The 25126-nt window shown below is 55.8% G+C and overlaps 1 protein-coding gene across 3 annotated transcripts; it reads right to left on the bottom strand.

Annotated features, from left to right (window-relative positions):
- Nucleotides 1-273: 273 nt before the first annotated feature.
- On the bottom strand, nucleotides 274-23422 carry LOC146336861 (uncharacterized). Of its 3 annotated transcripts, XM_084816393.1 has the most exons (4): nucleotides 21958-23422; nucleotides 11386-11476; nucleotides 8937-9086; nucleotides 274-292 (listed from the first exon to the last, which is right to left on the bottom strand). In XM_084816393.1, exon 1 carries the CDS (start codon nucleotides 22698-22700, stop codon nucleotides 22050-22052), a length of 651 nt encoding a protein of 216 aa, XP_084672519.1. In that variant the 5' UTR covers nucleotides 22701-23422; the 3' UTR covers nucleotides 274-292; nucleotides 8937-9086; nucleotides 11386-11476; nucleotides 21958-22049. The 3 variants fall into 3 exon arrangements, with proteins under 3 accessions (XP_084672519.1, XP_084672520.1, XP_084672517.1); XM_084816394.1 differs by lacking the exon at nucleotides 11386-11476; XM_084816391.1 differs by lacking the exon at nucleotides 274-292 and having other exon boundaries at nucleotides 8181-9086.
- Nucleotides 23423-25126: the final 1704 nt, after the last annotated feature.

Here is a 25126-nt window from a genome sequence, read left to right as displayed (position 1 = left end):
GAACACGAATGGGAGGTGCTATTGCGCTCATGTCCTACTTGTGGGCTTTCTCTTGGGGCATCCAAATTGCCACTGTAGGAACAGAATCCTGGAGTAGATATGAGATAGGTGACTTATTCCCACCCTGTCCGACTAGCTTGTTTCCCTTACCTGAACAGGTGTGTCTGCAACTCACCTGACCAAGAGAGAGAACTGCAGCTCTATGGACAGACCCCGCTTAGCACCAGATTTTCGAATCCCAGCCAAGTGTTCTGGGCTTCAAGAATTAATGTATGGCTGGTCCTTGAAGCACCTGCCAAGCCAGATAACACAAAGTGGTACCACCAAATACATATTTATTGCTCAAACAGTATTGGAGAACAACAAAAGTTTGCAATGATGAAACAAGCAAGACACATCACTATGTACAATACAATTAAGATGATTAATGGTGCAATCCTATGCATACGTAGGTGGAAAAAAGTCCTACAACTACCTGGACTCCTATAACTTCCGCTTGCGTGACTTCTCTATTCTAATCAACTCTGTGTTTGCATAGCGAAGAGCTGAGGGTAATCATATTTGGTTTGGTACAGTTCTTGTTCTCCCAGGATCTCTCTACTTAACCAGGTCAAAATCTCACTATTTATCACATTGTACCCAACATTATCCCCAGTTCCTTATCTTAACATACATCTACGCAGCTGACTCAAGCAGCAGCTTCAGACCTAGTCATAACCCCTGCACATAACTCTGGATGAGAAGAACCATGCTGCACACTGCTCCCGTATCTAACCCTAAGAGGACTTTTTCCCAATGCAATAGGCATCGGTTGCAGGGGTGGGCAGAAGGTAGATCTCCAGTTTTTGGGACTTCAACTCCCAGAAGCCCTTGCAAGCATGGCCAATGTTCAGGGATGCTGGGAGCTGAAGTCCAAAAATCTGGAGATCTACTTGCAGTGGTTGAAGAGACAAAGGAGACAGAGGCTAAGAGGTAAGTGGGCTGCAGGAAGCCCAGGGGGCTGCCCTTTATCCTTCTGAGTGGCTGTGAGCTCACCAGGTGCTTCTGAGAGCTCCAACTGAATTGGGTGTGTGTGGCCTGAGTACTCCCAGCAGCTGTGTGGGCAGGAAGCTTCAGTCTGTTTCCCGCCTCCCAGCTGAGCAGAGCAGAGCACAGCAAGCTGCTCCAGGGACTACAGAAGCAAGCAAGCTCCCAGAGAGCGAGCGACCAGAGCGAGCGGACAGGGGGGGAGCAAACAGGAGTTGGCCAGGGGAGGTCAAGGGGGAGGCCCCTAACTTTTTTTTTCTTTTTTAACTAACTTTTTTTCCATTTATTTGTCTTGTAACACACACTTCCACACCAGTGGGACTCTGCTTTTAACCTCTACTGAGTAGAGGAGCAGGCACAAGCTAGTCTAGAACAATCACAAAGCTAGACACAAAAAGGGAAAAGAGGCTATGGAAGGACAAGACTCTCCAGTGGTGGTGACCTGCAAGGTGTGTGCAATGTTTGTTTTTTTGCCTGAGAACAACATGGCCTACACCTGCAACAAGTGCAAGTTGATCACGCTGCTGGTAGGGATGTATGAAAGTCACTTACCTTTTCAAAGGGTGACATTCGTGGTGGGGGGGAGGCGCTCTGTCCCTCCCCCCCAAATCCGGGCCGGCTGGCTCCGCTCCGCAGGGATTCTGCAGAGCCGCAGGCCGGCTCCACCAGCAGCCGGACATCTGGCCTCTCGCAAGCAGGGACGCAAATGGCAGCGGCTGTAGCCGCCGCCATTTGCATCCCTGCAGTCAGCCGTGATAGGCTACGTAAATGTTTATGTAGCCTATTACGGCTGATTTAAAAGAAAAAAAAAAATGCGCGTACGCAAATTTGCGTACGGGCGTTTGTTTTTTCTTTTAAATCAGCCGTGATAGGCTACGTAAACATTTACGTAGCCTATCACAGTGTTTTTTTAAAATCTAGCCATGATAGGCTACGTAAATCTTTATGTAGCCTATCACGTTTTTTTGTTTTTTTAACTGGAAATGGCGGCGGCAGCCAGTCGGAAGACCGGCTGCCGCCGCACCGCCGCCAGGAAGATCCGCCCAAGGTAAGTCCCGTCCCGGGGGGGGCAGACCATTCTGCCACCGATTTCGGGGGGCTGAATGTGCTGGCATTTGGCCTCCCCGAGATCCGTGGTGGAATTCTCTGACATCCCTAGCTGCTGGAAGAAAAAGTAAGTGGACTGGAGCGGCGACTGTCGACCCTCTGGGGAATAAGAGAACACGAAGCATTCTTTGACAGAATGGGGGAACTACAGCAGCAAAGGGAAGACCAGAAGCTTGAAGAGCAACAGCAAGATGAGGCAGTGGGAAATGCTGAGGTGAAGAAAAATGGAGTAGAGGATACTCCTTGGAAAAGGGTGACAGTTAGGAGAAGAAGAACTAGCCGCCACTCTGCACCAGTGGAAGCAGTGGAGCTGTGGAACCGATTCCAGGTACTTGCGGATGAGACTGGAGGACAGCCTGCAGAGGAAGAATCACTGGGGAACCTGCATGAGAGTGAGCAAGAGGCTGAAGGTCAGTCAAACAGAGGCGATGAAACCCAGGCCTACAACAACAACAAGAGAAGAGTGGTAGTAGTGGGAGACTCCTTGCTGCAAGGGATCAAGACCCAAGTATGTCGCGAAGACCCGTGGACCTGCCAGGTATGTTGTCTCCCAGGAGGACGGATTAGAAACGTGACTGAAAGGTTGCCTGCACTCATAAAGCCCACTGACAGGTATTCCTTTCTTCTCATCCATGTGGGAACAAAGGATACTGCCAAGTGGAGCTACGAAGAAATCGCGTCAGACTTTGAAGCTTTGGGAAGGAAACTCAAGAACTTTGGGGCCCAGATAGTTTTCTCATCCATCCTTCCAGTAGTTAGAAAAGGGATAGAAAGGGAACGAAAAATACTCCGGGTGAATGACTGGCTACGAAGGTGGTGCCGAGAGAGATTTGGATTCTGGGACCATGGGCTATACTTCCTGGAAGATGGGCTGTTGGCAAGGGACAGGTTGCACCTCACAAAGGATGGGAAGAATGTGTTTGGCCACAGCATGAAGTACTTCATCAGGAGGGCTTTAAACTGAATCCTACGGGGAAGGGAGATGTAATGTTGGGGGTAACAATTGATGTAGGCGCATGCACTGCAATGGAGAGAACAGCTCTGATAGCGCTCAATAATAGTCTTCAGACACATGTAGGAAGAAAGCCAGACTATGAAGCACATGGTCTTCGATGTCTATATACTAATGCCCAGAGTATGGGAAACAAGCAGAATGAACTTGAACTCTTAATACAGGAGGGAATTTATGACTTGATAGGTATAACTGAGACTTGGTGGGATGACTCTCATGACTGGAATACAGCAATTGAAGGATATAACTTGTTCCAAAAGAACAGGAGGAACAGAAAGGGAGGTGGGGTTGCACTGTATGTGAAAAATACATATCTCTGCACAGAAATACAGGAGGATGAGCTTGGTAGCCCCATCGAGAGCATCTGGATCAAAATAAATGGAGCAAAGAATAAAAGGAACCTAGTGGTCGGAGTCTACTACCAGCCACCCATCCAAGGAGAAGACGAGGATGAAACTTTTGAAAAGCAAATTGCCAATGTTTTAAGGAAGCATGATGTAATAGTAATGGCGGACTTCAATTTCCCCAATATTTGTTGGGAGACAAATTCTGCAAAACATGGCCCCTCCAGGCAATTCCTGACTTGTGTGGCGGATCACTTCCTCCTACAGAAAGTAGAGGAAGGAACTAGAGGATCGGCTATCCTTGACTTGATCCTAACCAACAGAGATGACTTAGTGGATAAAGTAGCAGTTACAGGAACTCTGGGGGAAAGCGACCATGTTGTACTTGAGTTCTTGGTTCTAAGGGAAGCAAAAGCCGAGTGTAGTCAAACGCGTACCCTGTATTTTAGGAAAGCTGATTTTAATAAACTCAGCACAATGATCAGTAAGGTCCCATGGCAAGCGACACTAACGAGAAAAGGAGTCCAAGATGCGTGGGAGCATTTAAAAAAGGAAATTCTCAAGGCACAATCACAAACAATTCCAACAAGAAGAAAAGGTGGAAGACAACAGAAGAAGCCAATGTGGCTTCACAAAAAGCTTAGGGATGACCTGAAAACAAAAAAGGACACATATAGGAAGTGGAAAGAAGGCCAAGTAACAAAGGAAGCGTACAGGCAGGTAGCACAGAATTGCAGGGATGGCGTCAGGAAGGCTGAAGCTGAGAACGAGCTGAGGCTAGCAAGGGATGCTAAAAACAACAAAAAGGCTTTCTTCAGCTACGTGCATAGTAGAAGGCAGAGGAGAGAAATGGTTGTTCAGCTATTAAATCAGGATGGCAAAATGATAACGGATGACAAAGAAAAGGCAGAGGTGCTCAATTCCTACTTTGGCTCAGTCTTCTCCCAAAAGAGGGTCTATGACCCCCCTGGCAAAGGCAAAGTGCAGGCTGAAGGGGCAGGATTGCAGCTTGAGATCGATAGGCATATGGTCAAGGAACACCTAATGACTTTGAATGAGTTCAAATCTCCAGGGCCAGATGAACTGCATCCTGGAGTAATAAAGGAACTGGCAGAAGAACTCTCAGAACCGCTGTCTATTCTCTTTGAGAAATCATGGAGGACGGGGGAAGTGCCAGATGACTAGAGGAGGGCTAATGTTGTCCCTATCTTCAAAAAGGGTAAAAAGGAGGAACCTGGGAACTACAGACCAGTCAGTCTGACATCAATCCCTGGGAAAATTCTGGAGCAGATGATAAAGCACTCAATCTGTAAACACCTTGACAACAATGCCGTGATTACTCGAAGCCAACATGGATTTGTCAAAAACAAGTCCTGCCAGACAAATCTGATCTCATTTTTGGATCAAGTCACCTCCCTTGTGGACCGTGGGAATGCTGTAGACATCATATACCTTGACTTCAGCAAAGCTTTCGAAAAAATGCCCCATGATATCCTGATGAGCAAACTAGCTCAAAGTGGGCGAGATGAAACAACGATCCGGTGGATCCACAGTTGGCTACAGAATCGGACTCAAAACGTGCTTCTCAATGGGACCTTCTCAAAATGGGGAGAGGTAACGAGTGGGGTACCGCAGGGCTCAGTCCAGGGCCCAGTCCTCTTCAACATTTTTATGAATGACTTGGAGGAGGAGGTGCAGGGAATGCTGATCAGATTTGCAGATGACACCAAATTGGGCGGGATAGCTAATACTTTGGAAGACAGAAACACAATTCAAAGTGATCTGGATAGACTGGAGCGCTGGGCAGAAAACAACAGAATGACATTTAATAGGGATAAATGCCAAGTTCTGCACCTAGGAAAAAGAAACCAAATGCACAGTTACAAGATGGGGGATACGTGGCTCAACAACACTACAAGCGAGAAAGATCTTGGAATTGTTGTCGATCACAAGCTGAATATGAGCCAACAATGTGATGTGGCTGCAAAAAAGGCAAATGCTCTTTTGGGCTGCATTCATAGAAGCATAGCTTCCAAATCCCAGGAAGTACTAGTTCCCCTCTACTCAGCACTGGTTAGGCCTCATCTGGAGTATTGTGTCCAGTTCTGGGCACTACACTTTAAGAAGGATGCAGACAAACTGGAGAGGGTTTAGAGGAGGGCAACAAAGATGATCAGGGGACTGGAAACAAAGCCCTATGAAGGGAGACTGAAAGAACTGGGCATGTTTAGCCTTGAGAAGAGAAGACTGAGTGGAGATATGATAGCACTCTTCAAGTACTTGAAAGGTTGTCACAGAGAGGAAGGCCAGGATCTCTTCTTGATCATCCCAGAATGCAGGACATGGAATAATGGGCTCAAGTTACAGGAAGCCAGATTCCGGCTGAGCATCAGGAAAAACATCCTGACCGTTAGAGCAATACGACAATGGAACCAATTCCCTAGGGAGGTAGTGAGCTCTCCCACACTGGAGGCATTCAAGACAAGCCTGGACAGCCACCTGTCAGGGATGCTCTGACTTGGATTCCTGCATTGAGCAGGGGGCTGGACTCGATAGCCTTGCAGGCCCCTTCCAACCCTACTATTCTATGATTCTATGCCCATTCCTGAGTTAAAACACAAAAAGGCAGAGACAGCCACTAAATGCCACTTCTGTAAGGGTACTGAAGAATGGGGGAGATTTGCATAAGAAGAAATGGAGACAATGGAACATCATTTTCCAAACTCTTGGTCTTCAGAGGTCATTTGTCTACTTTGGTACAGAGCATAATAAAAACACTGACTCTCTTTCACGTTTGATGTTGTTGCAGGTTCCAGATCACAGGTGAAGGCCTTTGTGCCTACATGAACAAACTTGCATTCAGCTCTACCTGGTGCAACAACACTTGATACTGGATCTGTAGCAAACCTATCCGTGCTGCCTGAGAGAAACTTGAAATGTGAAGTCTAAGCCACTGCCTCAAATCCTGTGACGGAACTGTCACTTTTTGTATATTTCCTCTTGTTCTGCACCCAAGCATTAGAACTGCCTCAACCTCTTCTCCTACTATTTCTAAATTGGAGACCACATAAACTTTATATAAACAAATAAGCATTAATAAGAGCCTATTTTTGAGAAATGTAACTTAATCTAAAATGCTTTAATTTATTTAAAATATGTATAGGCCTCCTTTCAGGTCAGGAGCCCTCCCAAGGTAGAACACAACAATAAAATTCATATTTATTTATTTATTTCATTTCTATACCGCCCAATAGCCAAAGCTCTCTGGGCAGTTCACACAAATAGCAGTATTCATATAATCAAAAACTGATATGGTAATAAAAACAGCAAATGTTCCCCAAAACAACCAACACCAGCTTAAGAAAACACTCACAACACAGTTCCACAATGTGATAAAACACAATCAGGGGAAAGCCAGAGTATACTAGTAGGTTTTCAGGGCCTTCTGTAAAGCCTGCAGTGATGAGGCCTGACAGACCACCAATGGTAATTTATTCCAGAGGTGTGGGACCACTGCAGAAAAAAACCCTCTCTCATGTACTCACCCACCTAACTGCCCTCCTAGGTGGGCAAGTGACAAGGGCCTCTCTTGGTGATCTTAAAGTGTGAGCAGGCAGGTAGGGGTGAAGGCGGTCTTTCAAGTAATTTGGTCCCAAACTGTTTAAGATGACCTGGATGATATCCAAAGAGAAAATGCTGAGTTCATAGAATCATGGAATCATAGACTAGTAGGGATGGAAGGGGCCTACAAGGCCATCGAGTCCAACCCCCTGCTCAATGCAGGAATCCAAGTCAGAGCATCCCTGACAGATGGCTGTCCAGCCTCGTCTTGAATGCCTCCAGTGTGGGAGAGCCCACCACCTCCCTAGGGAATTGGTTCCATTGTCATATTGCTCTAACAGTCAGGACATCAAGTTTTTCCTGATGTTCAGCCGGAATCTGGCTTCCTGTAACTTGAGCCCATTATTCCGTGTCCTGTACACTGGGATGATCAAGAAGAGATCCTGGCCTTCCTCTCTGTGACAACCTTTCAAGTACTTGAAGAGCACTATCATATCTCCCCTCAGTCTTCTCTTCTCAAGGCTAAACATGCCCAGTTCTTTCAGTCTCTCTTCATAGGGCTCTGTTTCCAGTCCCCTGATCATCTTTGTTGCCCTCCTCTGAACCCTCTCCAGTTTGTCTGCATCCTTCTTAAAGTGTGGTGCCCAGAACTGGACACAGTACTCCAGATGAGGCCTAACCAGTGCTGAGTAGAGGGGAACTAGTACTTCCCGGGATTTGGAAGCTATGCTTCTATTAATGCAGCCCAAAATGGCACTGGACTTTTTTTGCAGCCACATCACATTGTTGGCTCATATTCAGCTTGTGATCGACAACAATTCCAAGATCCTTCTCGCTTGTAGTGTGGTTGAGCCATGGATCCCCCATCTTGTAACTGTGCATTTGGTTTCTTTTTCCTAGGTGCAGAACTTGGCATTTATCCCTATTAAATGTCATTCTGTTGTTTTCTACGCAGCGTTCCAGTCTTTTCTGCCCAGCGCTCCAGTCCAGTCAGCAGTGCATAGGTTTTTAAAGGAACTGGACAATAGCCATGCAAAACTGGGCCTCACTCAGTATCACGGCACAGGGATCAACATTATTTGCATACTTGCGCAAGAAACGGAAAGCAAGTACAAGACACCCCCGTTATTAGGCAAAATTGAATGTGGACATTTTAATATGTTTCAGGCAAAACACAGGACATAAACTGATGTCTTTCAAATATTTCTGTGTAATCAAAACTCTTCCAAGGCAGCTTTCATACAGGTGGCTTAAAACCCATTTAAAATAACAAAAAGAAATAAGAACTAAAAATGACTCATTATAATAAAACTTATTTTTACTCAGTTTTGACTACAGAAACTCACAAACTAGCCTTACAATAAAAGAAGGTGCCAGTATGACAATACTGCTGTGAAGTGAAATAAATGGGAACTATCCCAATTAATGCTGTCAAGCGGTTTTTCCCTTATCTAAAGGGGATGGATGTTGGCTGTCAGAATGCATTTATGAGTTATCTAATTGGATCAGAATTGTAGTGCTTGAAGATAAACCTGGATTGGCCTGGACGGCTCAATGGAATCATGATATTCCTGTGTTTGGTTGCCAAAATTGTTGATGAGTTGACATTTATGAGAGAAACAGAACTATGGCTATAGTGTTCTGTTCTCCCTCCCTCCACTTTAACTAAGAAAACTGCTAGCTTCATACACTGTTTGAGGTAACTTTTGAGATGGCAGCCACAAAGGGGAGGGGATCTTTCGGTGCAAGGAGCTCCTTTGCAGAAACAGCAGCTAGTTCTGAGGAGGGAGGCAATCCTGTCAATAGAGCCTCCCCTCCACTTTCCCATCTTCCCTGAGTTTTGTACATCAAATATTGAACACTTTGGTACCTAAATAATGTAATACCTTAGAGGTGTGTTATGCATTCATTTGGTCCATGTTTGACACAACCGTGTAATGCAACGTCGTCTGGTCATCACCATCTTCTTCTTGGACAATTCCCATTCACGATTTCTGCATTCTGATGCCCATCCTCTGGCATTGCGGGGACTACACCTGCGAGGGGTGACATGGGCCACATTATTCAACTGTATTGACCAAATATGCCTTGTCCTAGAAAAACAAAGGAAAGATGCATATTGGGACGCTCCAAGTACACAGCCAGTCCAAGATATTTTGCTGCCTGAGGTGAAGGATAACATGGCACCTGTCACAAAAAGTGACCAGACTGGCAGTTCAATCTTACTTTGATGTTGGCAATGGGCCAGGGTCTTCCACTGCACCTGGAGGCAGCAGACTAGCTTGGGTGTTAAGTGCTCGCCATGTGGCACACAGAGCACTGTCCTCCAATATGTCAAAGCCCTCCCCACCTCTGCGCATCTGCTGCAACACTTTGCCTAATGGTAGGACTGGTCCTGGCCACCCCAACTCCTGTTGACTGAGGCTAAAGATGAACAGAGCTGTTTTGTACCTCTGTCAGCTACCATTTCCCTTTCTTTTTTTTCCATTGCCAGATACCCAAACCTTCAACCAGGATTATGACAACGGGGACCCATTTCAGCCTCCTCCTGAACGCACATTCACCTCCAATGAGCCACAATTGCCTCTTGAGAGGTACTGTAAAACCAAGTAGGAGAAGCACAAGGGAGAAAAGATAAATATTAATTTGACTTCTGTCTCATCTCTCAACCCAGAAGTATCCCTAACCCGGCCTTGTAGAATATGGGCTAGCAGTCAGGATGTGCTGTGTATCCTGTGGCAAAAAGACAGCTGGATGAGAGTACAAACTCATTTCCACTGGTTTAGGGGATGCCCCTGGAAGTGCTACATCCTGGCTGTAGCCAGCAGTAGGGGCTGGATAGGCCCCCATGGGATCCTACCCTTGGAGTCTGTGGTAGTCAGTGAGGGAGAAGGTCTGCTGTTTGGTGGGTGGTGTTATAGAAAGACTAGGGGAAAGCAGTAGTGGATGTGTTATGCCTGGAGGCTGCCCTATCATTTTCTCAGAAGGTGATACAAGCAGGCAGTAAAACATTGTACAATTTACCCAAAGAAACTGTCCAAGCAGTCATAAATACAAAATAAATAGAAGCTCTGGGAGTCAGAGGAAGACAGCACCCAAGAGCTGGACCTGGTTGTGGGTGTATTTAGCTAGGGTGAAGGTTTAGGGAATTTCGCCTGAGGTAAAAGAAGTCATTAAGAGACTTGTAGGAGCTACAGTGTCTCTTGAGTCCTCCAGAATTGTCACTAAGCAGTCTTTTGAAAACCCCAGAGTAAATATTAGCATTCCCTCATTTACAAAATATCCCTTCAATACATTAACTTGTTAACCCATAGGTGGTGGCAGTGCTGGGGAGAGGAAATCTCATCGGGAGCGGGTAAAGTCGATTCTGAGGGGCTGGGGAGTGTAGCCAGGTGGAAAAGAGCGGGAAAAGTCAGCTGGAGCTAGTCAGCCTGTGGTAGTCAGTGAGGGAGACGATCTGCTGTTTGGTGGGTGGTGTTTTAGAAGGACTAGGGGAAAGCTGAGGAGACAGTGCATAGCTAAGGCCTGAATATTAAACTACCTCTTCTCTGTGGGGTAACCATATATGACTAGTGACAATCAGGTGTAGGGCAGCTGTGTTATACCTGGAGGCTGCCCTAAAATCTTACCAGAAGAAGGTGACACAAGCAGGCAGTACAAAACCCAGATAGATTGTCCAAGCGGTCATAAATACAACATAAATACAAGCTCTGGGAGTCAGAGGAAGACTGTGCGTAGTGCACAGCTAAGGCCTGAATATTAAACTATTAAACTATACCTTCTGTGTGGGAAAACCATGCATGGCTGGTGACAATATAAATACAAGTGTTGGGAGTCAGAAAAAGATTCCGCCCAAGAGCTGGACCTGGCTGTGGGTGTATTTGGCTAGGGTGAAGGTTTAGGGAATTTGGACTGAGGCAAAAGAAATCATTAAGAAGCTTGTAGAATCACAGAATCATAGGAGGGTTGGAAGGGGCCTACAAGGCCATCGAGTCCAACCCCCTGCTCAATGCAGGAATCCAAGTCAGAGCATCCCTGACAGGTGGCTGTCCAGCTTCACCTAGCAGCTACAGTGTCGCCCGAGTCCTTCAGAATTGTCGCTAAGCAGTCTTGAACCCCGCAAAGTAAGTATTAGCATTCCCTCATGTACAGAATATCCCTTTAATACATTAACTTGTTTAATAGTTCATCTTGTCTCTGGTGTTGGTGCCAATAAACCTCTTACAGTGTTTGTATCCATCTCTGGCCGTTCCAAAGGACACTTGGATATTATGGCCCTGTGCAAGGAGGGGGGATTGCTAGGGGCACCACTGTAGGTACTCCTTCATTACTCACATGAGGAATATTGGGGCCCCTGTTTTCTGTGGAGCTGCTGCCATGATTCCACTGTATTCCTATGGCCATTCCGAAGTACTCTCTGGGAGATCTGGAAGGATAAAAATAATCCCAGAGAGTTTTAGTAACCCTCACACGTGTAAGCCAGTTGCTCCCTAAACCACTCAGCAAGGAAGTATTTCCATTTGGAATCGCTTTCTCTGAAAAACAACTGTTTATCTGCTGCAGGTATTTTGATTTGAAGATGGCCCCTGAGACCCTGGCTGCTCCGCAATGGTCTGGAAGCGGGAGGGGAGGGGAGGGGAGGGGAGGGGAGGGGGGGAATCGCTTTCAGCGCGAATTGGCGGGGCGGGGGCACGTAAAGTCGATTCTGATTGGCTGGGGAGTGCAGCTCGATGGAAAGAGCGGGAAAGGGCGGCTGCGTTTGGCGGGCGGCGTTTGAGAAGGAGCGGGAGAAAGCTGAGGAGAACGCGCGTGTCGGAGGCCTGCGGGGACCCGCTGCTAACTTATGAATAAGCAACCTGGGTTCATGTGAAGGTTTTGCACGTGTCAGAGCTGCTCCCTCGGTGCAGTCTGTTGAAAGTCAGCCCTCAGCACAAGACTTTGCCTGTGTTGCAGAGGGGCCTCTTGCGGTGCGTGGATGAGTGTCCTTCCATTCACTATGCACGGAGTAGACCAGGCCTCTGGGAGACGGCTGAATAAATCTGCTTCCGCTGTGGCTATCGAGCTAGCTGAGGGGCCGGTGAGCTTGGTGACTAGATGTGGCTTCTGGGATTCTAACTGCCTGGGCCTGAAACGCTGCTCCCCCTCCACCATTCAGTCCTTAATTCTCTCTCAGCAATCTCAGGAACCCCCACACCTCCGTTCAAGACAGGCCTCTGCCATAAATCACCCAATGCTCGCAACATGCACTCAGAGCCTACTTTAACAGAAGAGAAGATTAATTCACGGCTTCCTCCCATCTGGAGCCCACAACTGAAGAAAGCTGGGAGTCCATTCCCACAATTCCCATATACCCCATGGGATTTTTTTAAATTGGTAGTTTGAGTTCTACAGACCTAAGGGGGGGTTAAGGGATGGGGCCGGTAAAGGGCCTGCTTTTCATGGAGAAAATCAGGTTCAGAAGAACCAGCTCAAGATTTTATTTTTTAATGGCTCCATTTAGCAATGCAGAGCGCTAAAAGGGTCAAGGCTGTGCTCAGAAGCAAGAGTCTACTCATGAGGAGGGAGAACCAGCTGTGCAGGAATTGTTAAAGAGTTTCTTTTTTAAAAGTTTCAGCGCTACAGAGCATCAAAAGGGGTAAGATGCAATGGAGCAAAGCATCAAAGAGATCAAGGCTGGAAGAACCTACTCATGAGGAGAAAGACCCAGCTGTGAGTACTAATGAGCCAGACTCAGTTCAGCTGTGGCTGCATAGCCAAAGACATAGTTTCTATGAGCTCACAGTGTTGCCCATACTTTGACTAGGTGGAGAGTTTCTACAGAGCTCTTCTTCCCTGGCACAGGACACTACATTTTGGACTGGCAGGTGAAAGGGTAGATTGGGCACTTACTCTGTTCTCCGTCTCCCTCCCCTGCCCACCCAGCCCTGGCTGTTCTGAAAATCAACTGAGCAAAGAAACCCTATTGAAATCCAGCTTTAGTCTGAGGGACATCTGAAAAGTCAACTCCCTCTCTAGATGTGGAAATGAGTAAGTTTTACACTGGGTTAGTTTTGGTGTTTTATTCCTTCTCCTGTGTAACTGCATTTTCATTCCTGAGCCCCAGCTTGTCTGTTTGCTCCAGATATGCAAGGCAGCCACTTTGAGGACTGTTACCGAATGACATGAAATGTTGAAAGGCTCCTGGACAGGTTTGCTGGTAGCGGTGTTACTTGCAAGGCCAAGTTCCTGCTTTGGCTGGGCTTGCTGAAGACTACAAGGACATTTCCTCAGCTTCCCTGTTGTGGACGGATTGAAGGAAATGCAGCTGCTGTTTTCGGGATGTCTGGAAACTGTGCTGATACCACAGGCCAGTCTCACCTCCTCTTAATGGGGATGGTTGAGCTTAGTCCTGGGCATTACACATGCCTTGACAAACTGCCATTAATAGGAATAGCAGAGCTGGCCTTCACTCATGCCAGAAAAGCCTCTCCTTTGTTGGGATGACTTATTTTAGACCTCTGCTTAACACATCCCTGGGAAACCGTATTGAAATCCAGCTGCAGTTTGAGGGAGTTCTGAAAAGTCAGGTCCCTCTATGGCTATGGAAGTTGGTGACTTCTACCCTGTGTTAGTTTTGGTGTTTTGTTCTTTCTGTGTAATTGCGGGTTAGGGGTAGGGTTAGGGTTAGGGGGGTTGGGGTGAGGGTAGGGTTAGGGGGGTTGGGGTTAGGCTTAGGTTTTTATAGGTTTTTTATTTGAAAAAAACATCCACCCGGCCACCAGACTACACCCGAGTGCGAAAACCCGTAACAAAAAGCAGCGTTGGACTACTACAACGAACAACTACCTCACCTGGAGACTAGTACATACTGGTGGCTGTGCTACCCTGTCACCCCGCTCCCCCATACGTTCCGCTCATGTGATGGGCGGCGTCAGTGGACCACACCGTGGCACGGTGCTGGGGTCAGCTGGCAGGTCAGCTGGCAGGTTGGGGTCAGTGGGCAAGTCAGGTGATCCCTGTGACGGCCGGCCCTCTCCATTGCTCCCTGCCGGGGCCGTCCCCGTGCTTGGGGCCCCCAGCTCCGGTGTGGCAGTCCCTCCCCATCGCCGCCTCTTCGTCTTCCGGTCCCGCTGCGCATCCACGGGCCGCTGCTCCTGTGGCGGGAGTAGCTGCACCGCCGGCTGAGAAGCGCCCTCCCTGCCTGCCTTCCCCTCTTTGGCCGCTGTCTGCCCCTTGGCTACGCTCCCCACCGCCTGTCCTCTTCTAGACTGGGGTTGCTGTCGGTGCTCAGGCGTTGCCCCGGCCCTTGCCACTCGTCTTCCCCAAGGAGCCCGAAGGCGTTATGCGTCTGCACTGCGGTGTTTGGCGTCCCTGTGCCCGTGGCGCGGCGCCTGCGGCCCTGGCGTCCGGGGCCCTCCCTTTCGGTTACCATTCGCCAGTTGGCGCCCTCCTCCCCCTGGCTGCTGACGCCTCCCTGGGCCTCTGGCTCCTCCAGGCCTCTGGCTCCTGGGCACAGGCCCCTTCCGGAGCCCCCGGCCCTGCACCCTCCGCCTCCCCTTCCTGCCGCCTTTGCTGCACCTGGTGCCAGGCCTGCGCCTCCATGCGCTTCCGCCCCGCCCGGGTGGCCCTGCTCGCCACACGCCACCGCTCCTCGTCCTCCCGGTTGTACTGGGCACGCGGACACCAGAGGTAGGTGTGCCTGGGCTCCTCGCACAGGTTGCAGCGGATGCTGGCGGGGCAGGCGGCTGTTGCATGCCCACGGATACCGCACCATGAGCAGAGCGGTGTGGTGCAGTTCCGCCACCAGTGGCCGTAGGACCCGCACTGGAAACACGCTGGCCGCTGGACCGCGTGATGCCCCTCTCCGCCCCCAGGTAGAAGTACATGGGGATGCAGCCTCCTCCCCTCTCCTCCCCCTTGAAGGCGACCATGCAGCAGTACTCCCCGATCCAAAAGCCATGCCGGTCGTGCTTTTTGTCAGGTCTCATGAGTACCTTTGCATAGCGCGACAACCAGAGTGCCACGTTCTTCTCTGGGATGGCGGAGGTCCTGAAGATGATGGTCAGGACCTTTGTATCACCCTGGAAGAGCGGCAGCACCTCGTCCGCCAGCAGGACTGGGGAGGGGGAGGGTTAGGGTTAGGGTTGGGTTAGGGTTAGGGTTAGGGTTGGGTTAGGGTTAGGGTTAGGGTTGGGTTAGGAGTAGGGTTAGGGGTGGGGTTGGATTAGGGTTAGGGGTGGGGTTGGATTAGGGCTAGGGTTGGGTTAGGCTTAGGGGGTTGGGGTTAGGCTTTTTATTGGAAAAATCGTCCACCCGTCCACCAGGCTATACCCGAGCGCGAAAGCCTGTAACAGAAAGCGGCTGTCCCTCCAGCGTCTGACTAATACAAAGGAAACCTACCTCACTTCGTGACTAATACAAATCGGTGGCTGCACTACCCCATCACCTCGCTCTCCCACACGTTCTGCTCACGTGATCGGTGGCGTTGGCGCGGCCCCCACGGCACCACCCCGGCCAGAGCTGCCGCCAGCGCTTGGCCGGCAGGCACCCCCTCTCGGCCTGGCTCAGGGCCGCCAGCTGGGCCAGCACCACCCTCGCCGCGCCTGCAGCGTCGCACTCCCTCCGCGACTTCAGCTCACGGAGGCGTTGGTAGACCAGCGTGAGCAGGACGAAGAGGTTCACAAGCTGGGCCATGGACCGGGGCACGTCCCAACACTCCCCCGCCCGGCCAGCGCGCTTCCTTGGTCCGGGTAGCCCACCGGGCGGCAGCTGTCGCCCTGCCACCACATCCTCTCACCGCTGCGCAAGCAGCACCGGCCAGTCCAGCACCTGCGCCACCTCCCACAGCCGCCGCGCCGCCGGGCACATCCACATGGCGTGCTTGGCTGTCTCGCGCTGCGTCACGCGCTGGTCCTGGAAGTTCTCCAGCGGGTACTCTGGCTCTCTCAGGTACTGCGGGCGGCCCTCCACGCGCGCGTTCCTGTTCTGCGTACGGCACAAACACGCACGTGTCGAGCATGTCCCAGTAGAGGCGCCGCCTGAGCCGTGCTAGCGGGCTGCCGCCAGCACTCCAGAGGCTCCCTGGAGCACCTGCTCCCTCCTCCGGCCCCCGGAAGACCTGTGCCGGGAACCGCCACTGCCGTACACCTCGGTGAGGTAGTCTGGCCCCATGGCCTTGGCGGCCTGCGTGACGCGGTAGTCCCAGGAGCCCTCATCCCACCAACGGCGCGCCCAGGCGCTACAGCGCCAGCTGCGCTCGACGCCCTCCATCCAGAAGTACTCCTTGATGCGCGGGGGGCCCTCTGCTGAATCCACCCCTGCTGCTTCCGCATGCGCGAGTGCCCACTTCCTGAAGTTGTAGGCCAGGAAGGAGGCCAGCAGCGCCGGCCTGACCGCCGGAAGGCCAGCTCTGCCTGCGTGAAGGGCCAGTGCGCCACCGCGCGGGCCAGCGGAAACGTGCGCATGCCCCACAGGAAGGTGAACAGCTCCGCGCTGATGTCCTGTACGAGCTGCTCCGGGGGCGGGTGCATGGCCGCCAGGTTGGCTGCCGCCAGGAGCAGATAAGTGCGCACATAGCGCGCCTTCTGGTAGAGGCTCAGCCGCCAGGGCTTCCACTGCGCCACCCTACCGTGGACCACTTCCGCCCAGGAGCGCCAGTTGCCCTTCCAGCCGTCCCTCCGCATGGAGAAGCGGATGCCGAGCAGCTTGATGTCGTCGTTCTCCTCCACCTCTGCGTCGCCGGCACCCGCTTCGGCAGCCTCCACCACGCCGGTCCCCCTCGTCGGGCCGCCGCTGCCGCTCCCATGCAGCCACCACGCCAGTGGCTCCGCTGCAGCGTGCCCTCCAGAGCGTCGAAGGAGACCTCGCCCACGGCCAGCTCCAGGCGCAGCATCCCGTGCTCAGACCACGGGGTGATGGTCATGGTACAGTGCCGTGCGTAGATGTGCTCTGGCACGCGCACCCGGTACATGCAGCTGGTGAAGCACGGGTGGTAGAACGCGTAGCGCGTGGCGGTGCCGTCCCTGATGGGCAGGTGGCTGCCGGCGTATGATCTCCGGCACCCCACCGGGAAGAAGTCGAGAGCGTTGGGGGCCTCGCGTGCCATGTCCGCCAGGCCGGCCTCTGCCAGGAAGCGCTCCAGCTCACGCTCGTCTGGCAGCAGCACGGTGCTGCTTCCCCACGGCCGGCGCTCGCCCTCGCCCGCCGGGCCTGCCCCGCCAACGTACGCGCTGCAGTCCGATGGCCAGCTGCAGTTGTTGAAATCCCCGCCACAAGCAGGCAGCGGTGCATGTGGCAGGCGTCCCGTAGAGCCCGCAGATGCGGGAGGTGCGCTCTTCCGCCGCCCCGCTCGCCGACACGCCCCGCAGCGTCATGTCCGCCACCAGCAGCCGCCCCGGCACTGCCTCCACAACTCCGTCGATAGCAAGGTCGGTGTGCGAGCGGAACAGCAGCGCCATGCCCGCCGAGCCCTCCTCGCCGTCGTGGGACCGCACCGATGGCCCGGCGGTCCAGAGCCTCTGCGTCCAGCTCCGCTGCTGCTCGCTGACAAAATGCAGCTCCTGCAGGATGAGCATGTCCTGCGCCAGGGCTGGCAGGATCTCTGCCCTGCGCTGCGAGTGCAAGCCCCTAGCATTCCACGTTGCGAGGCGCAGAGCGGTCATGGTGCTCAGGGGTCGCGGCGGCCGCAGACTTCCCTACCCCCTCCGGAGGCCGAGCCGGAGGTGTAGCCTCACCGGGTCGTGTGCCCGAGTGCGTGCGGGGGGGGGGATTCCTGCGGTGAAGGAGACCCACGCTCCAGCTGCGCTGCCGGTAGAGAGGAGCCCTCCCCGCCTGCCTGCTCCTCCTTGGCCGTGTCGGCCACTGTCTGTCCCTCGGCAGCGCTCCCTCCCTGCTAGTCCTCCTCCAGATCGTGGCTGCTGTCAGCGCCCAGGCATTGCCCCGGCCCTTGCCACTTGCCGTCCCCGAGGAGCCCGAAGGCGTTGCACGTCTGCAACGCGATGTGTCGCGCCCGCTGCGGCTCTGTGCCCGTGGCACGGCGCCTGCGCCCTGGCGTCCGGGGCCCTCCTTTTCTTGCCCGCTGGCCGGCAGGTGGCCGTCCGCCAGTCGGCGCCCTCCTCCCCCTGGCTGCCGGCGCCCCCCCGGGCCTCTGACTCCTGGACGCAGGCCCCGTCCGGAGCCCCTGGCCCCGCACCCTGCGCCTCCCCTTCCCGCCGCCTCTGTTGCGCCTGGTGCCAGGCCTGTGCCTCTGCACGCTCCCGCCCCGCCTGGGCGGCCCTGTTCGCTGCACCCCACCGCTCCTCGTCCTCCCAGTTGTTCTGGGTGCGCGGGCACCAGAAGTAGGTGTGCCCGGGCTCCTCGCCCAGGTTGCAGCGGATGCTGGTCAGGCAGGTGGCTGTTGCATGCCTGCTGACGCCGCACCGTGAGCACAGCGGCATGGTGCAGTTCTGCCGTAGGAGCCGCACTGGAAATGTGCTGGCGGCTGGCCGCTGTACTGTGTGATGCTTCTCTCTGCCTGCAGGTAGAAATACTTGGGGATGAGGCCTCCTCCCGCCTCCTCCCCCTTGAAGGCAACCACGCAATGGTACTTCCCGGTCCAAACCCCCTGCCTGTCATGCTTCTTGTCCAGCCCCATCAGGATCTTCACGTAGCGCGACACCCAGAGCGCCACGTCCTCCTCCGGGATGGTGGAGGTCCTGAAGATGATGGTCAGGACCTTTGTGTCGACCCGGAAGAATGGCACCACCTCGGAGTCTGCCAGCAGGGCCCGGTTGATGCGCTTCACCGCCTTGTAGCCCACCCAAAAGCGGCGGTAGGCGCTCTTGGAGGCCAGGCAGACATCCGTCTCGCGCGATCTAGGGAGCTGGATGAGGGCCACCACATCCGCCCTGTCAAAGGCCAAGGTGTCCAGCAGGAGGACCAAGGCCAGGTAGTCCCGCGTGTCCTGCTCCAGGTCAGCCCCCCGGTAGCGGAAGCGCACGACGTAGTGCCGCCACGGGTCTCTGCTTCTCGCGCCCGACCCGTCCGACAGGCCGTCGAGCAGGCGGCCCAGGTAGCCCTCCTCGTCGTCCTCACTGTCCTCATCCCAGGGGAAGGCGCCCCCTGTACCGCTGCTGCCACCGCCTCCACGGTGCCCGCCGTGCTGCTCTGCACGCGCGCTGCTGGCTACCAAGGCATAGGAGCGTGTCCCGCCGTTTGCCGCCGTCCGCTGTTCCCGCTGGGTTGCCGACGCTGCCGTCCCGGCCGTGGCCTCATCCTTCGGGGTCGCAGAGCCCCACCTGGTGCCACCATCTCTGCCGCCGTTCCCTCGAGCTTCTGCGGGAGGCACAGCAACAGGCACGGCAGCACCCGGGGACAGACCGGCCTCTCTGCGGAGCCCCCCCTCCTGCTCCTGCTCCATGTCCAAGGTAGCCTGCCCCGCTTGCCATGCCCCCGTGGCTCCAGCCCCGCTGCTGGCTCCTGACCCGGAGGTCCGCTCGGGACCCTTCCTGGGCCGCTTCTTGGCCGAGTCCTCCGCCGCAGAGCCGGCGCTGCTGAGGCGCGTCTCCCCTTGCTTCCTCGAACCCGTAGCTGAGGGCGGCCTTCCCGGGGCTTTGAACAGGCCCACCGCACTCTCCGCCGCTGCCACCCGGATCTCCCAGGTCATCCTCCCGCTCCCCGGAACCCAGAGACTCTGCGGCCGCCATGGGCGGCTCCTCCGACTGGGCTGGAGGAGGACAGGTCGTTGGTCGGCATCGCGGGGAGGGCGATGCGGGTGACTACATAGCCCCAGAGGCGCAGCAGGTCATGTTGGTCAAAAGTTGCCGGCACCACGTTCGTGGACCCTGGCCAATAGCGTGTGGAGGGCTTCCGTCCACTGTTGGAGGATCCGGAACTGGTGTGAGCCGCCCCCGCTGCCTCTGGAGGAGGAGCGGGGCGCCTGCAGGCCCCTGCTCATGTCCGCGTCCTCCACCGATGAGCCAAAGTCCGTCCTGAACTGCTGGCAGAGGATGTCTGCGTCGATGTGGCCGCCCAGGAGCTCTTTGCCCGGCTCCCCCCTGCCGTGGTCCTGGCTGCTGCTGCAGTTGCTCTGCTTGCTGCTGCCGTCCCCTGAGCTGCTGTCCCAGGGTAAGCGCCCCCGTGCGCCGTGCCTGTCCCCCACACCGTCCTCCCGGGACTGAGGCTGCACCACTGCCACGAGGCTGGTGCTGCCCTCTGGCAGGACCAGGCCCACTCTGTGTCCCACGCGGGGCCCTCCACTGCACCACACGTGGGCATCTCCGGGCTCCAACGCCTCCCTCCCTGCCTCCAGCAGCGGTGAGGGCGATGGGCCCCGTGCCACCACGCCGCCCACCCAATCTAGGGTGGCATGCTTGATCGGGGAGCGGGCTCTCCCATCTCTATCCTCCGCTTCCTGGCCTGCACAGTCGGAGTCAGACCTGGCCGAGCGCGGAGTCAGACCCGGGCTTGGTCTGGACTCTCTACACACTCCCAGGCATCCCTTTCACCCCCTTGGTGGCGGCGCACCCCGAAATGGAGCATGAGAGCATTGCAGCGCCGCTTCGGGTTGTGCAGGGACCGCCAGAGCATGGACTTCTCTCTCCTGAACCCCTCCAGCTCCGCCTCTGTCGTCTCCTCCAACTTCGCTAGGCGCTCCTGCTGGATGGCCATCTGGCCCACCAGCTTCTGCAGCTGCTCCCCCCCTCTCGGTGCTCTCTGCCCACGGGCATGTCCTCTCATACAGCACGAGGTAGGCAGCACGCCTTCCGGAGTGCTGTGGGCCCGCCGGCTCCCCCTCCACACTCCCCTCTCCAAGCCCCTTGGCTGTTGTTCCAAGAAAGGCCTCCTGCTTGACTCTCACTGCAGCCAGGGCCAGCACAGCCCCCGCTGCCTCCTTACTGCCAGCAGCAGCAGCCCAGGCCCCTGCCTCCGAGTGCTGCCCATCAGCAAGGCTCCAGCCAGCTAATGCTGAGAGCCTGGCTGCCTGAGGCCTACTTTCGAGGCCCACCGGCTCCAGCCCCCCCTCACAAAATTCCAGGGGCGTCCCAGGGTCCCCCGAGCCCTCTGGGCATGCCCCCTGCTGTCCTGCACCCCCCAGTGCCTCCTCCATGTAGCGGGGGCCCCCTCCCGCTGGCACAAAAGCCCCTTCTCCTACCTCCTCCTCCAGCAACACTGCAGCAGCCACAGCAGCAGCCATTTTAGCAGGCCTGCAGCTGTCTCCATACTCCAGGAGCTGCACGGTGGGGGTCCCTTCCAGAAAGTTTTTCCGGGGGACACCCCCTTCCGAGGGGGTCTATGACCACATCCCGGAGGACTCCCCCAGGATCCCCAGCAAGCGGGGTGCTGGCAGATGTGCTGGTTTTAAAGTTACAGGTAATTGTTTGCTGGGACTCGCAGGAGCTCCAAACAAACAAATCCTCTCCCTTTGAGTGTTGGGTTAGGGTTCGGTTTCGGTTTCGGTTTGGGTGAGGGTTGGGTTAGGGTTAGGGTTAGTGCTAGGGCTATGACTGGGTTAGGGTTAGGGTTGGGGTGCTAGGGGGTTATAGTGGGGGTGGGGGTGAGGGGTGGGGGTGGGGTTAGGGTTAGGACTAGTGTTAGGGTTAGGGCTAGGGTAGGGTTAGGGGGTGGGGGGAGGGGGAGGGGTGGGGGTTAGGGTTGGGGGTTAGGGTTAGCGGGTGAGGGTGAGGGGTAGGGGTAGGGTTAGCGGTAGGGGTAGGGTTGGGTTAGGGTGAGGGTTGGGCGAGGGCTGGGCGAGGGCTGGGCTGGGGGAGGGTTGGGGTTGGGTTAGGGTTGGGGATGGGTTCACCGCGTCTCCCCCCTGCTTCCTCGACCCCGTGGCCGAGGGCGGCCTTCCCGGGGCTTTAAATGTGCCCGCCGGCCTGCCACACTCTCCGCTGCTGCCGCCCGGACCCCCCGGCTCCTCCTCCTACACCCCAGCGCCCAGAGACTCACCAGCCGCCGTGGGCGATGCCTCTGCTTGCTGGGCCGCCTGCGGCGCTGTCCCCGTAGGTCGCGCCAGCCGTGCTGTCACTGGAGCCTCCGTGTCACGCCGCTGCTCCCGCAGACCTCCTCTCCGCCGTGCGGCCGGCCGCCGCACCCTCATCCGTTTGCCACTGCTTCTCGATGTGCTGCCGCTGGCGCAGGAGGCTGATGACGGTCTCCAGCCACTCACGGAAGTCGGCCGGGGGCACGAAGGAGGACCAGAACTTGGCCCTGGCCAGGAAGAGCACCGGCGCATTGCTCGGGGTGACGACCCACATCCGGTGAATGTCCTGGAATGTGCGCACCAGGCTGCCCGCCTCCAGCCAGGCCGGGAAGTCGATGGGCGCGCCGCAAGGCCTACGCCCCACCAGGAACTGGCGCAGCGCGGCCAGCGCCAGGGAGCGCATGAGGGCGAGCTGGTTCTCAGAGAGCCCGCAGCAGCATCTGGCCAGGGTGTCCCACAGCGGGTGAAAGGTCTGGGTAAAGAAGTCCCAGACCTTGCCCTGGCTGTATTTGGAGAGGTCGTTGGTCGGCACTGTGGGGAGGGCGATGCGGGCGACCACGTAGCCCCACAGGCGCAGCACCACGAGCCTGTGGACCCTGGCCAGCGGCGTGTGAAAGGCCTCTGTCCACCGCTGGAGGATCCGGAACTTGCGTGAGGCACCCACGCTGCCCCCAGAGAAGGACAGGGGCGCTGGCAGGCCCCGGCTCATGTCCGCGTTGTCCACCGACGATCCAAAGTCCGTCCCAAACCGCTGGCGGAGGAAATCCGTGTCGACGTGGCCACCTAGGAGCTTCTCGCCCGGCTCTCAGCTGCTGCGCTCCCAGCTGCTGCTGCGGCCGCTCCACTCACTGCTGCCGTCCCCTGAACTGCTCTTCCAGGGCAAGCGCCCCCGTGCACCAGTCCCATCCCCAGAACCGTCCTCCAGGGACCCAGGCTACGCCGCCGCCGCAAGGCTGGTGCCGCCCTCTGGCAGGACCGGGTCTTCTATGCTTCCCACCCGGGGCCCTCGACTGAGCTGAGCATCCCCGGGCTCCCCTGCTTCTCTCCTGACCTCCAGCAGCATCGAGGGCGACGGGACCCGCGCCACCGCGCCGCCCACCCAGCCTAGGGCGGCATGCTTGATCAGGGAGTGGGCCCTCCCGTCCCCACCCTCCGCCTCCTGGCTTGCACAGTCAGAGTCGGATCCAGGCGAGCGCCTGGCTCAGTCCGGACACTCGACGCACTCCCAGGCTTCCCCCTCTCCACTCCAGCGGCGCCGCACACCAAAGCGGAGCGCGAGGGCATCGCAGCGCCGCTCCAGGTCGTGCAGGGACTGCCAGAGCACAGACTTCTCTCGCCTGAAGCTCTCCAGCCCGTGGGCCCGCCGCTCCGCCTCCGTCATCCCCTCCAGCTCCGCCAGGCACTCCTGCAGGACGGCCATCTGGCCCACCAGCTTCTGTAGCCGCTCCCCCCTCTCAGTGCTCTCTGCCCACGGGCGCACCCTTTCATACAGCGCAAGGTAGGCCTATTCCCGAGGAGGCCCACTGGCTCCAGCCCCCCCTCACATGGCTCCAGGGGCGCTCCAGGGCACCCCGAGCCCCCTGGGTGTCCTCCCCGTTGTCCTGCATCCCCCAGCGCCTCCTCCATGCAGCGGGGGCCCCTCCCGCTGGCACAGAAGCCGCTCCTCTTACCTCCTCCAGCAGGACTGCAGCAGCCACAGCAGCAGCCACTTCAGCAGCCCTGCTGCTCTCTCCAGGCTCCAGGAGCTGCACAGGGGGGTCCCTTCCAGAAAGTTTTTCCAGGGGACCCCCCCTCCGAGGGGGGTCCATGACCGCACCCCCGGGTGCCTGGAGGACTCCCCCAGCCTCTCCAGAAAGCGGGCTGCTGGCAGACACGCTGGTTGTAAAGTTGCAGCTAATTGTTTGCTGGGACTCGCAGGAGCTCCAAACAAACACAACCTCTCCCTTCGACAGTCAGGGTGAGGTTTTTTTAAAACTTACAGTCATTTGAAGGGATAGAACAACCTCCTGCTCAATGCAGGAAGCCTGATTCCCAGGCAGTCTCCCATCCAAGTACTGACCGGGGTTGGGGGGTTAGGGGGTTAGGGTTAGGGGGTTGGGGTTAGGGTTAGGGGGTTGGGGTTAGGATTCAGTTAGGGTCAGGGTCAGGGTGAGGGGTAGGGGTAGGGGTAGGGGGTTAGGGTTAGGGGGTTAGGGTGAGGGTTGTTAGGGTGGTTAGAGGGGTTAGGGTTGGGTTAGGGTTAGGGTTGGGCTAGGGTTGGGCTGGGGTTCGGGTTAGGGCTCGGGCTCGGGTAGGATAAGGGGTTTAGGGTTGGGGTTAGTGTTTCTTTTTTTTTAGGTTTTTTTTTTTTTTAAATCATCCACCCGGCCACCAGACTACACCCAACCGCGAAAGCCCGTAACAGAAAGCGCTTGTTACCCCAGTGTCTAACTAATACAAAGGAAACCTATCTCACCTATTATCTAATACAGGTGACTGTGCTGCCCCTTCAGTCCTACCCCATCACTTTTCGCTCACGTGATGGGTGGTGTTGGCGCGGCCCCCGCAGCGCCGGCCCGCCATGGCCAGAGCCGTCGCCAGCGCTCGGCGGGAAGACGCCCCCACTCAGCCTGACTGAGGGCCGCCAGCTGTCCCAGCACTACCCTCGTTGAGCCCGTAGCGTTGCACTCTCTCCACATCTTCAGTTCGCGGTGGCGCTGGTAGACCAGCGCGAGTAGGACGAAGAGGTTCATGAGCCGGGCCGTGGACCAGGGCACGTCCCAGTATTCCTCCGTCCTGCCGGCACGTTTCCTCGGCCCATGCAGTCCGCTGGGCCGCGGCTCTCGCCCCACTGCCACGTCCTCCCACCTCTGCGCAAGCAGTGCTGGCCAGTCCAGTGCCTGCGCCACCTCCTCCCACAGACTCCGTGCCGCCGGGCACGTCCACATCGTGTGTTCGGCCGTCTCTCGCGTCACGCCCAACTGCACGGCGTGGCGCTGGCAAGCAAGGCGCACGCACGACTGTGCGGCTTCGTCGCCCCGCAGCCAGGTCTTGCAGCCCTGCAGCGTGAGCACGCCGTGGTACGCCCGACACCGCACCTCCCACAGCGCATACGGCACATGCCGGTCCCGGAAGTACTCCAGTGGGTACTCCAGC

This window comes from Heloderma suspectum, chromosome 11, assembly GCF_057233095.1.
Source record: "Heloderma suspectum isolate Gila_16-S chromosome 11, 16-S_ref, whole genome shotgun sequence".
NCBI classification, from domain to species: domain Eukaryota; kingdom Metazoa; phylum Chordata; class Lepidosauria; order Squamata; family Helodermatidae; genus Heloderma; species Heloderma suspectum.
This window is presented reverse-complemented; position numbering and strand designations above follow the sequence as displayed.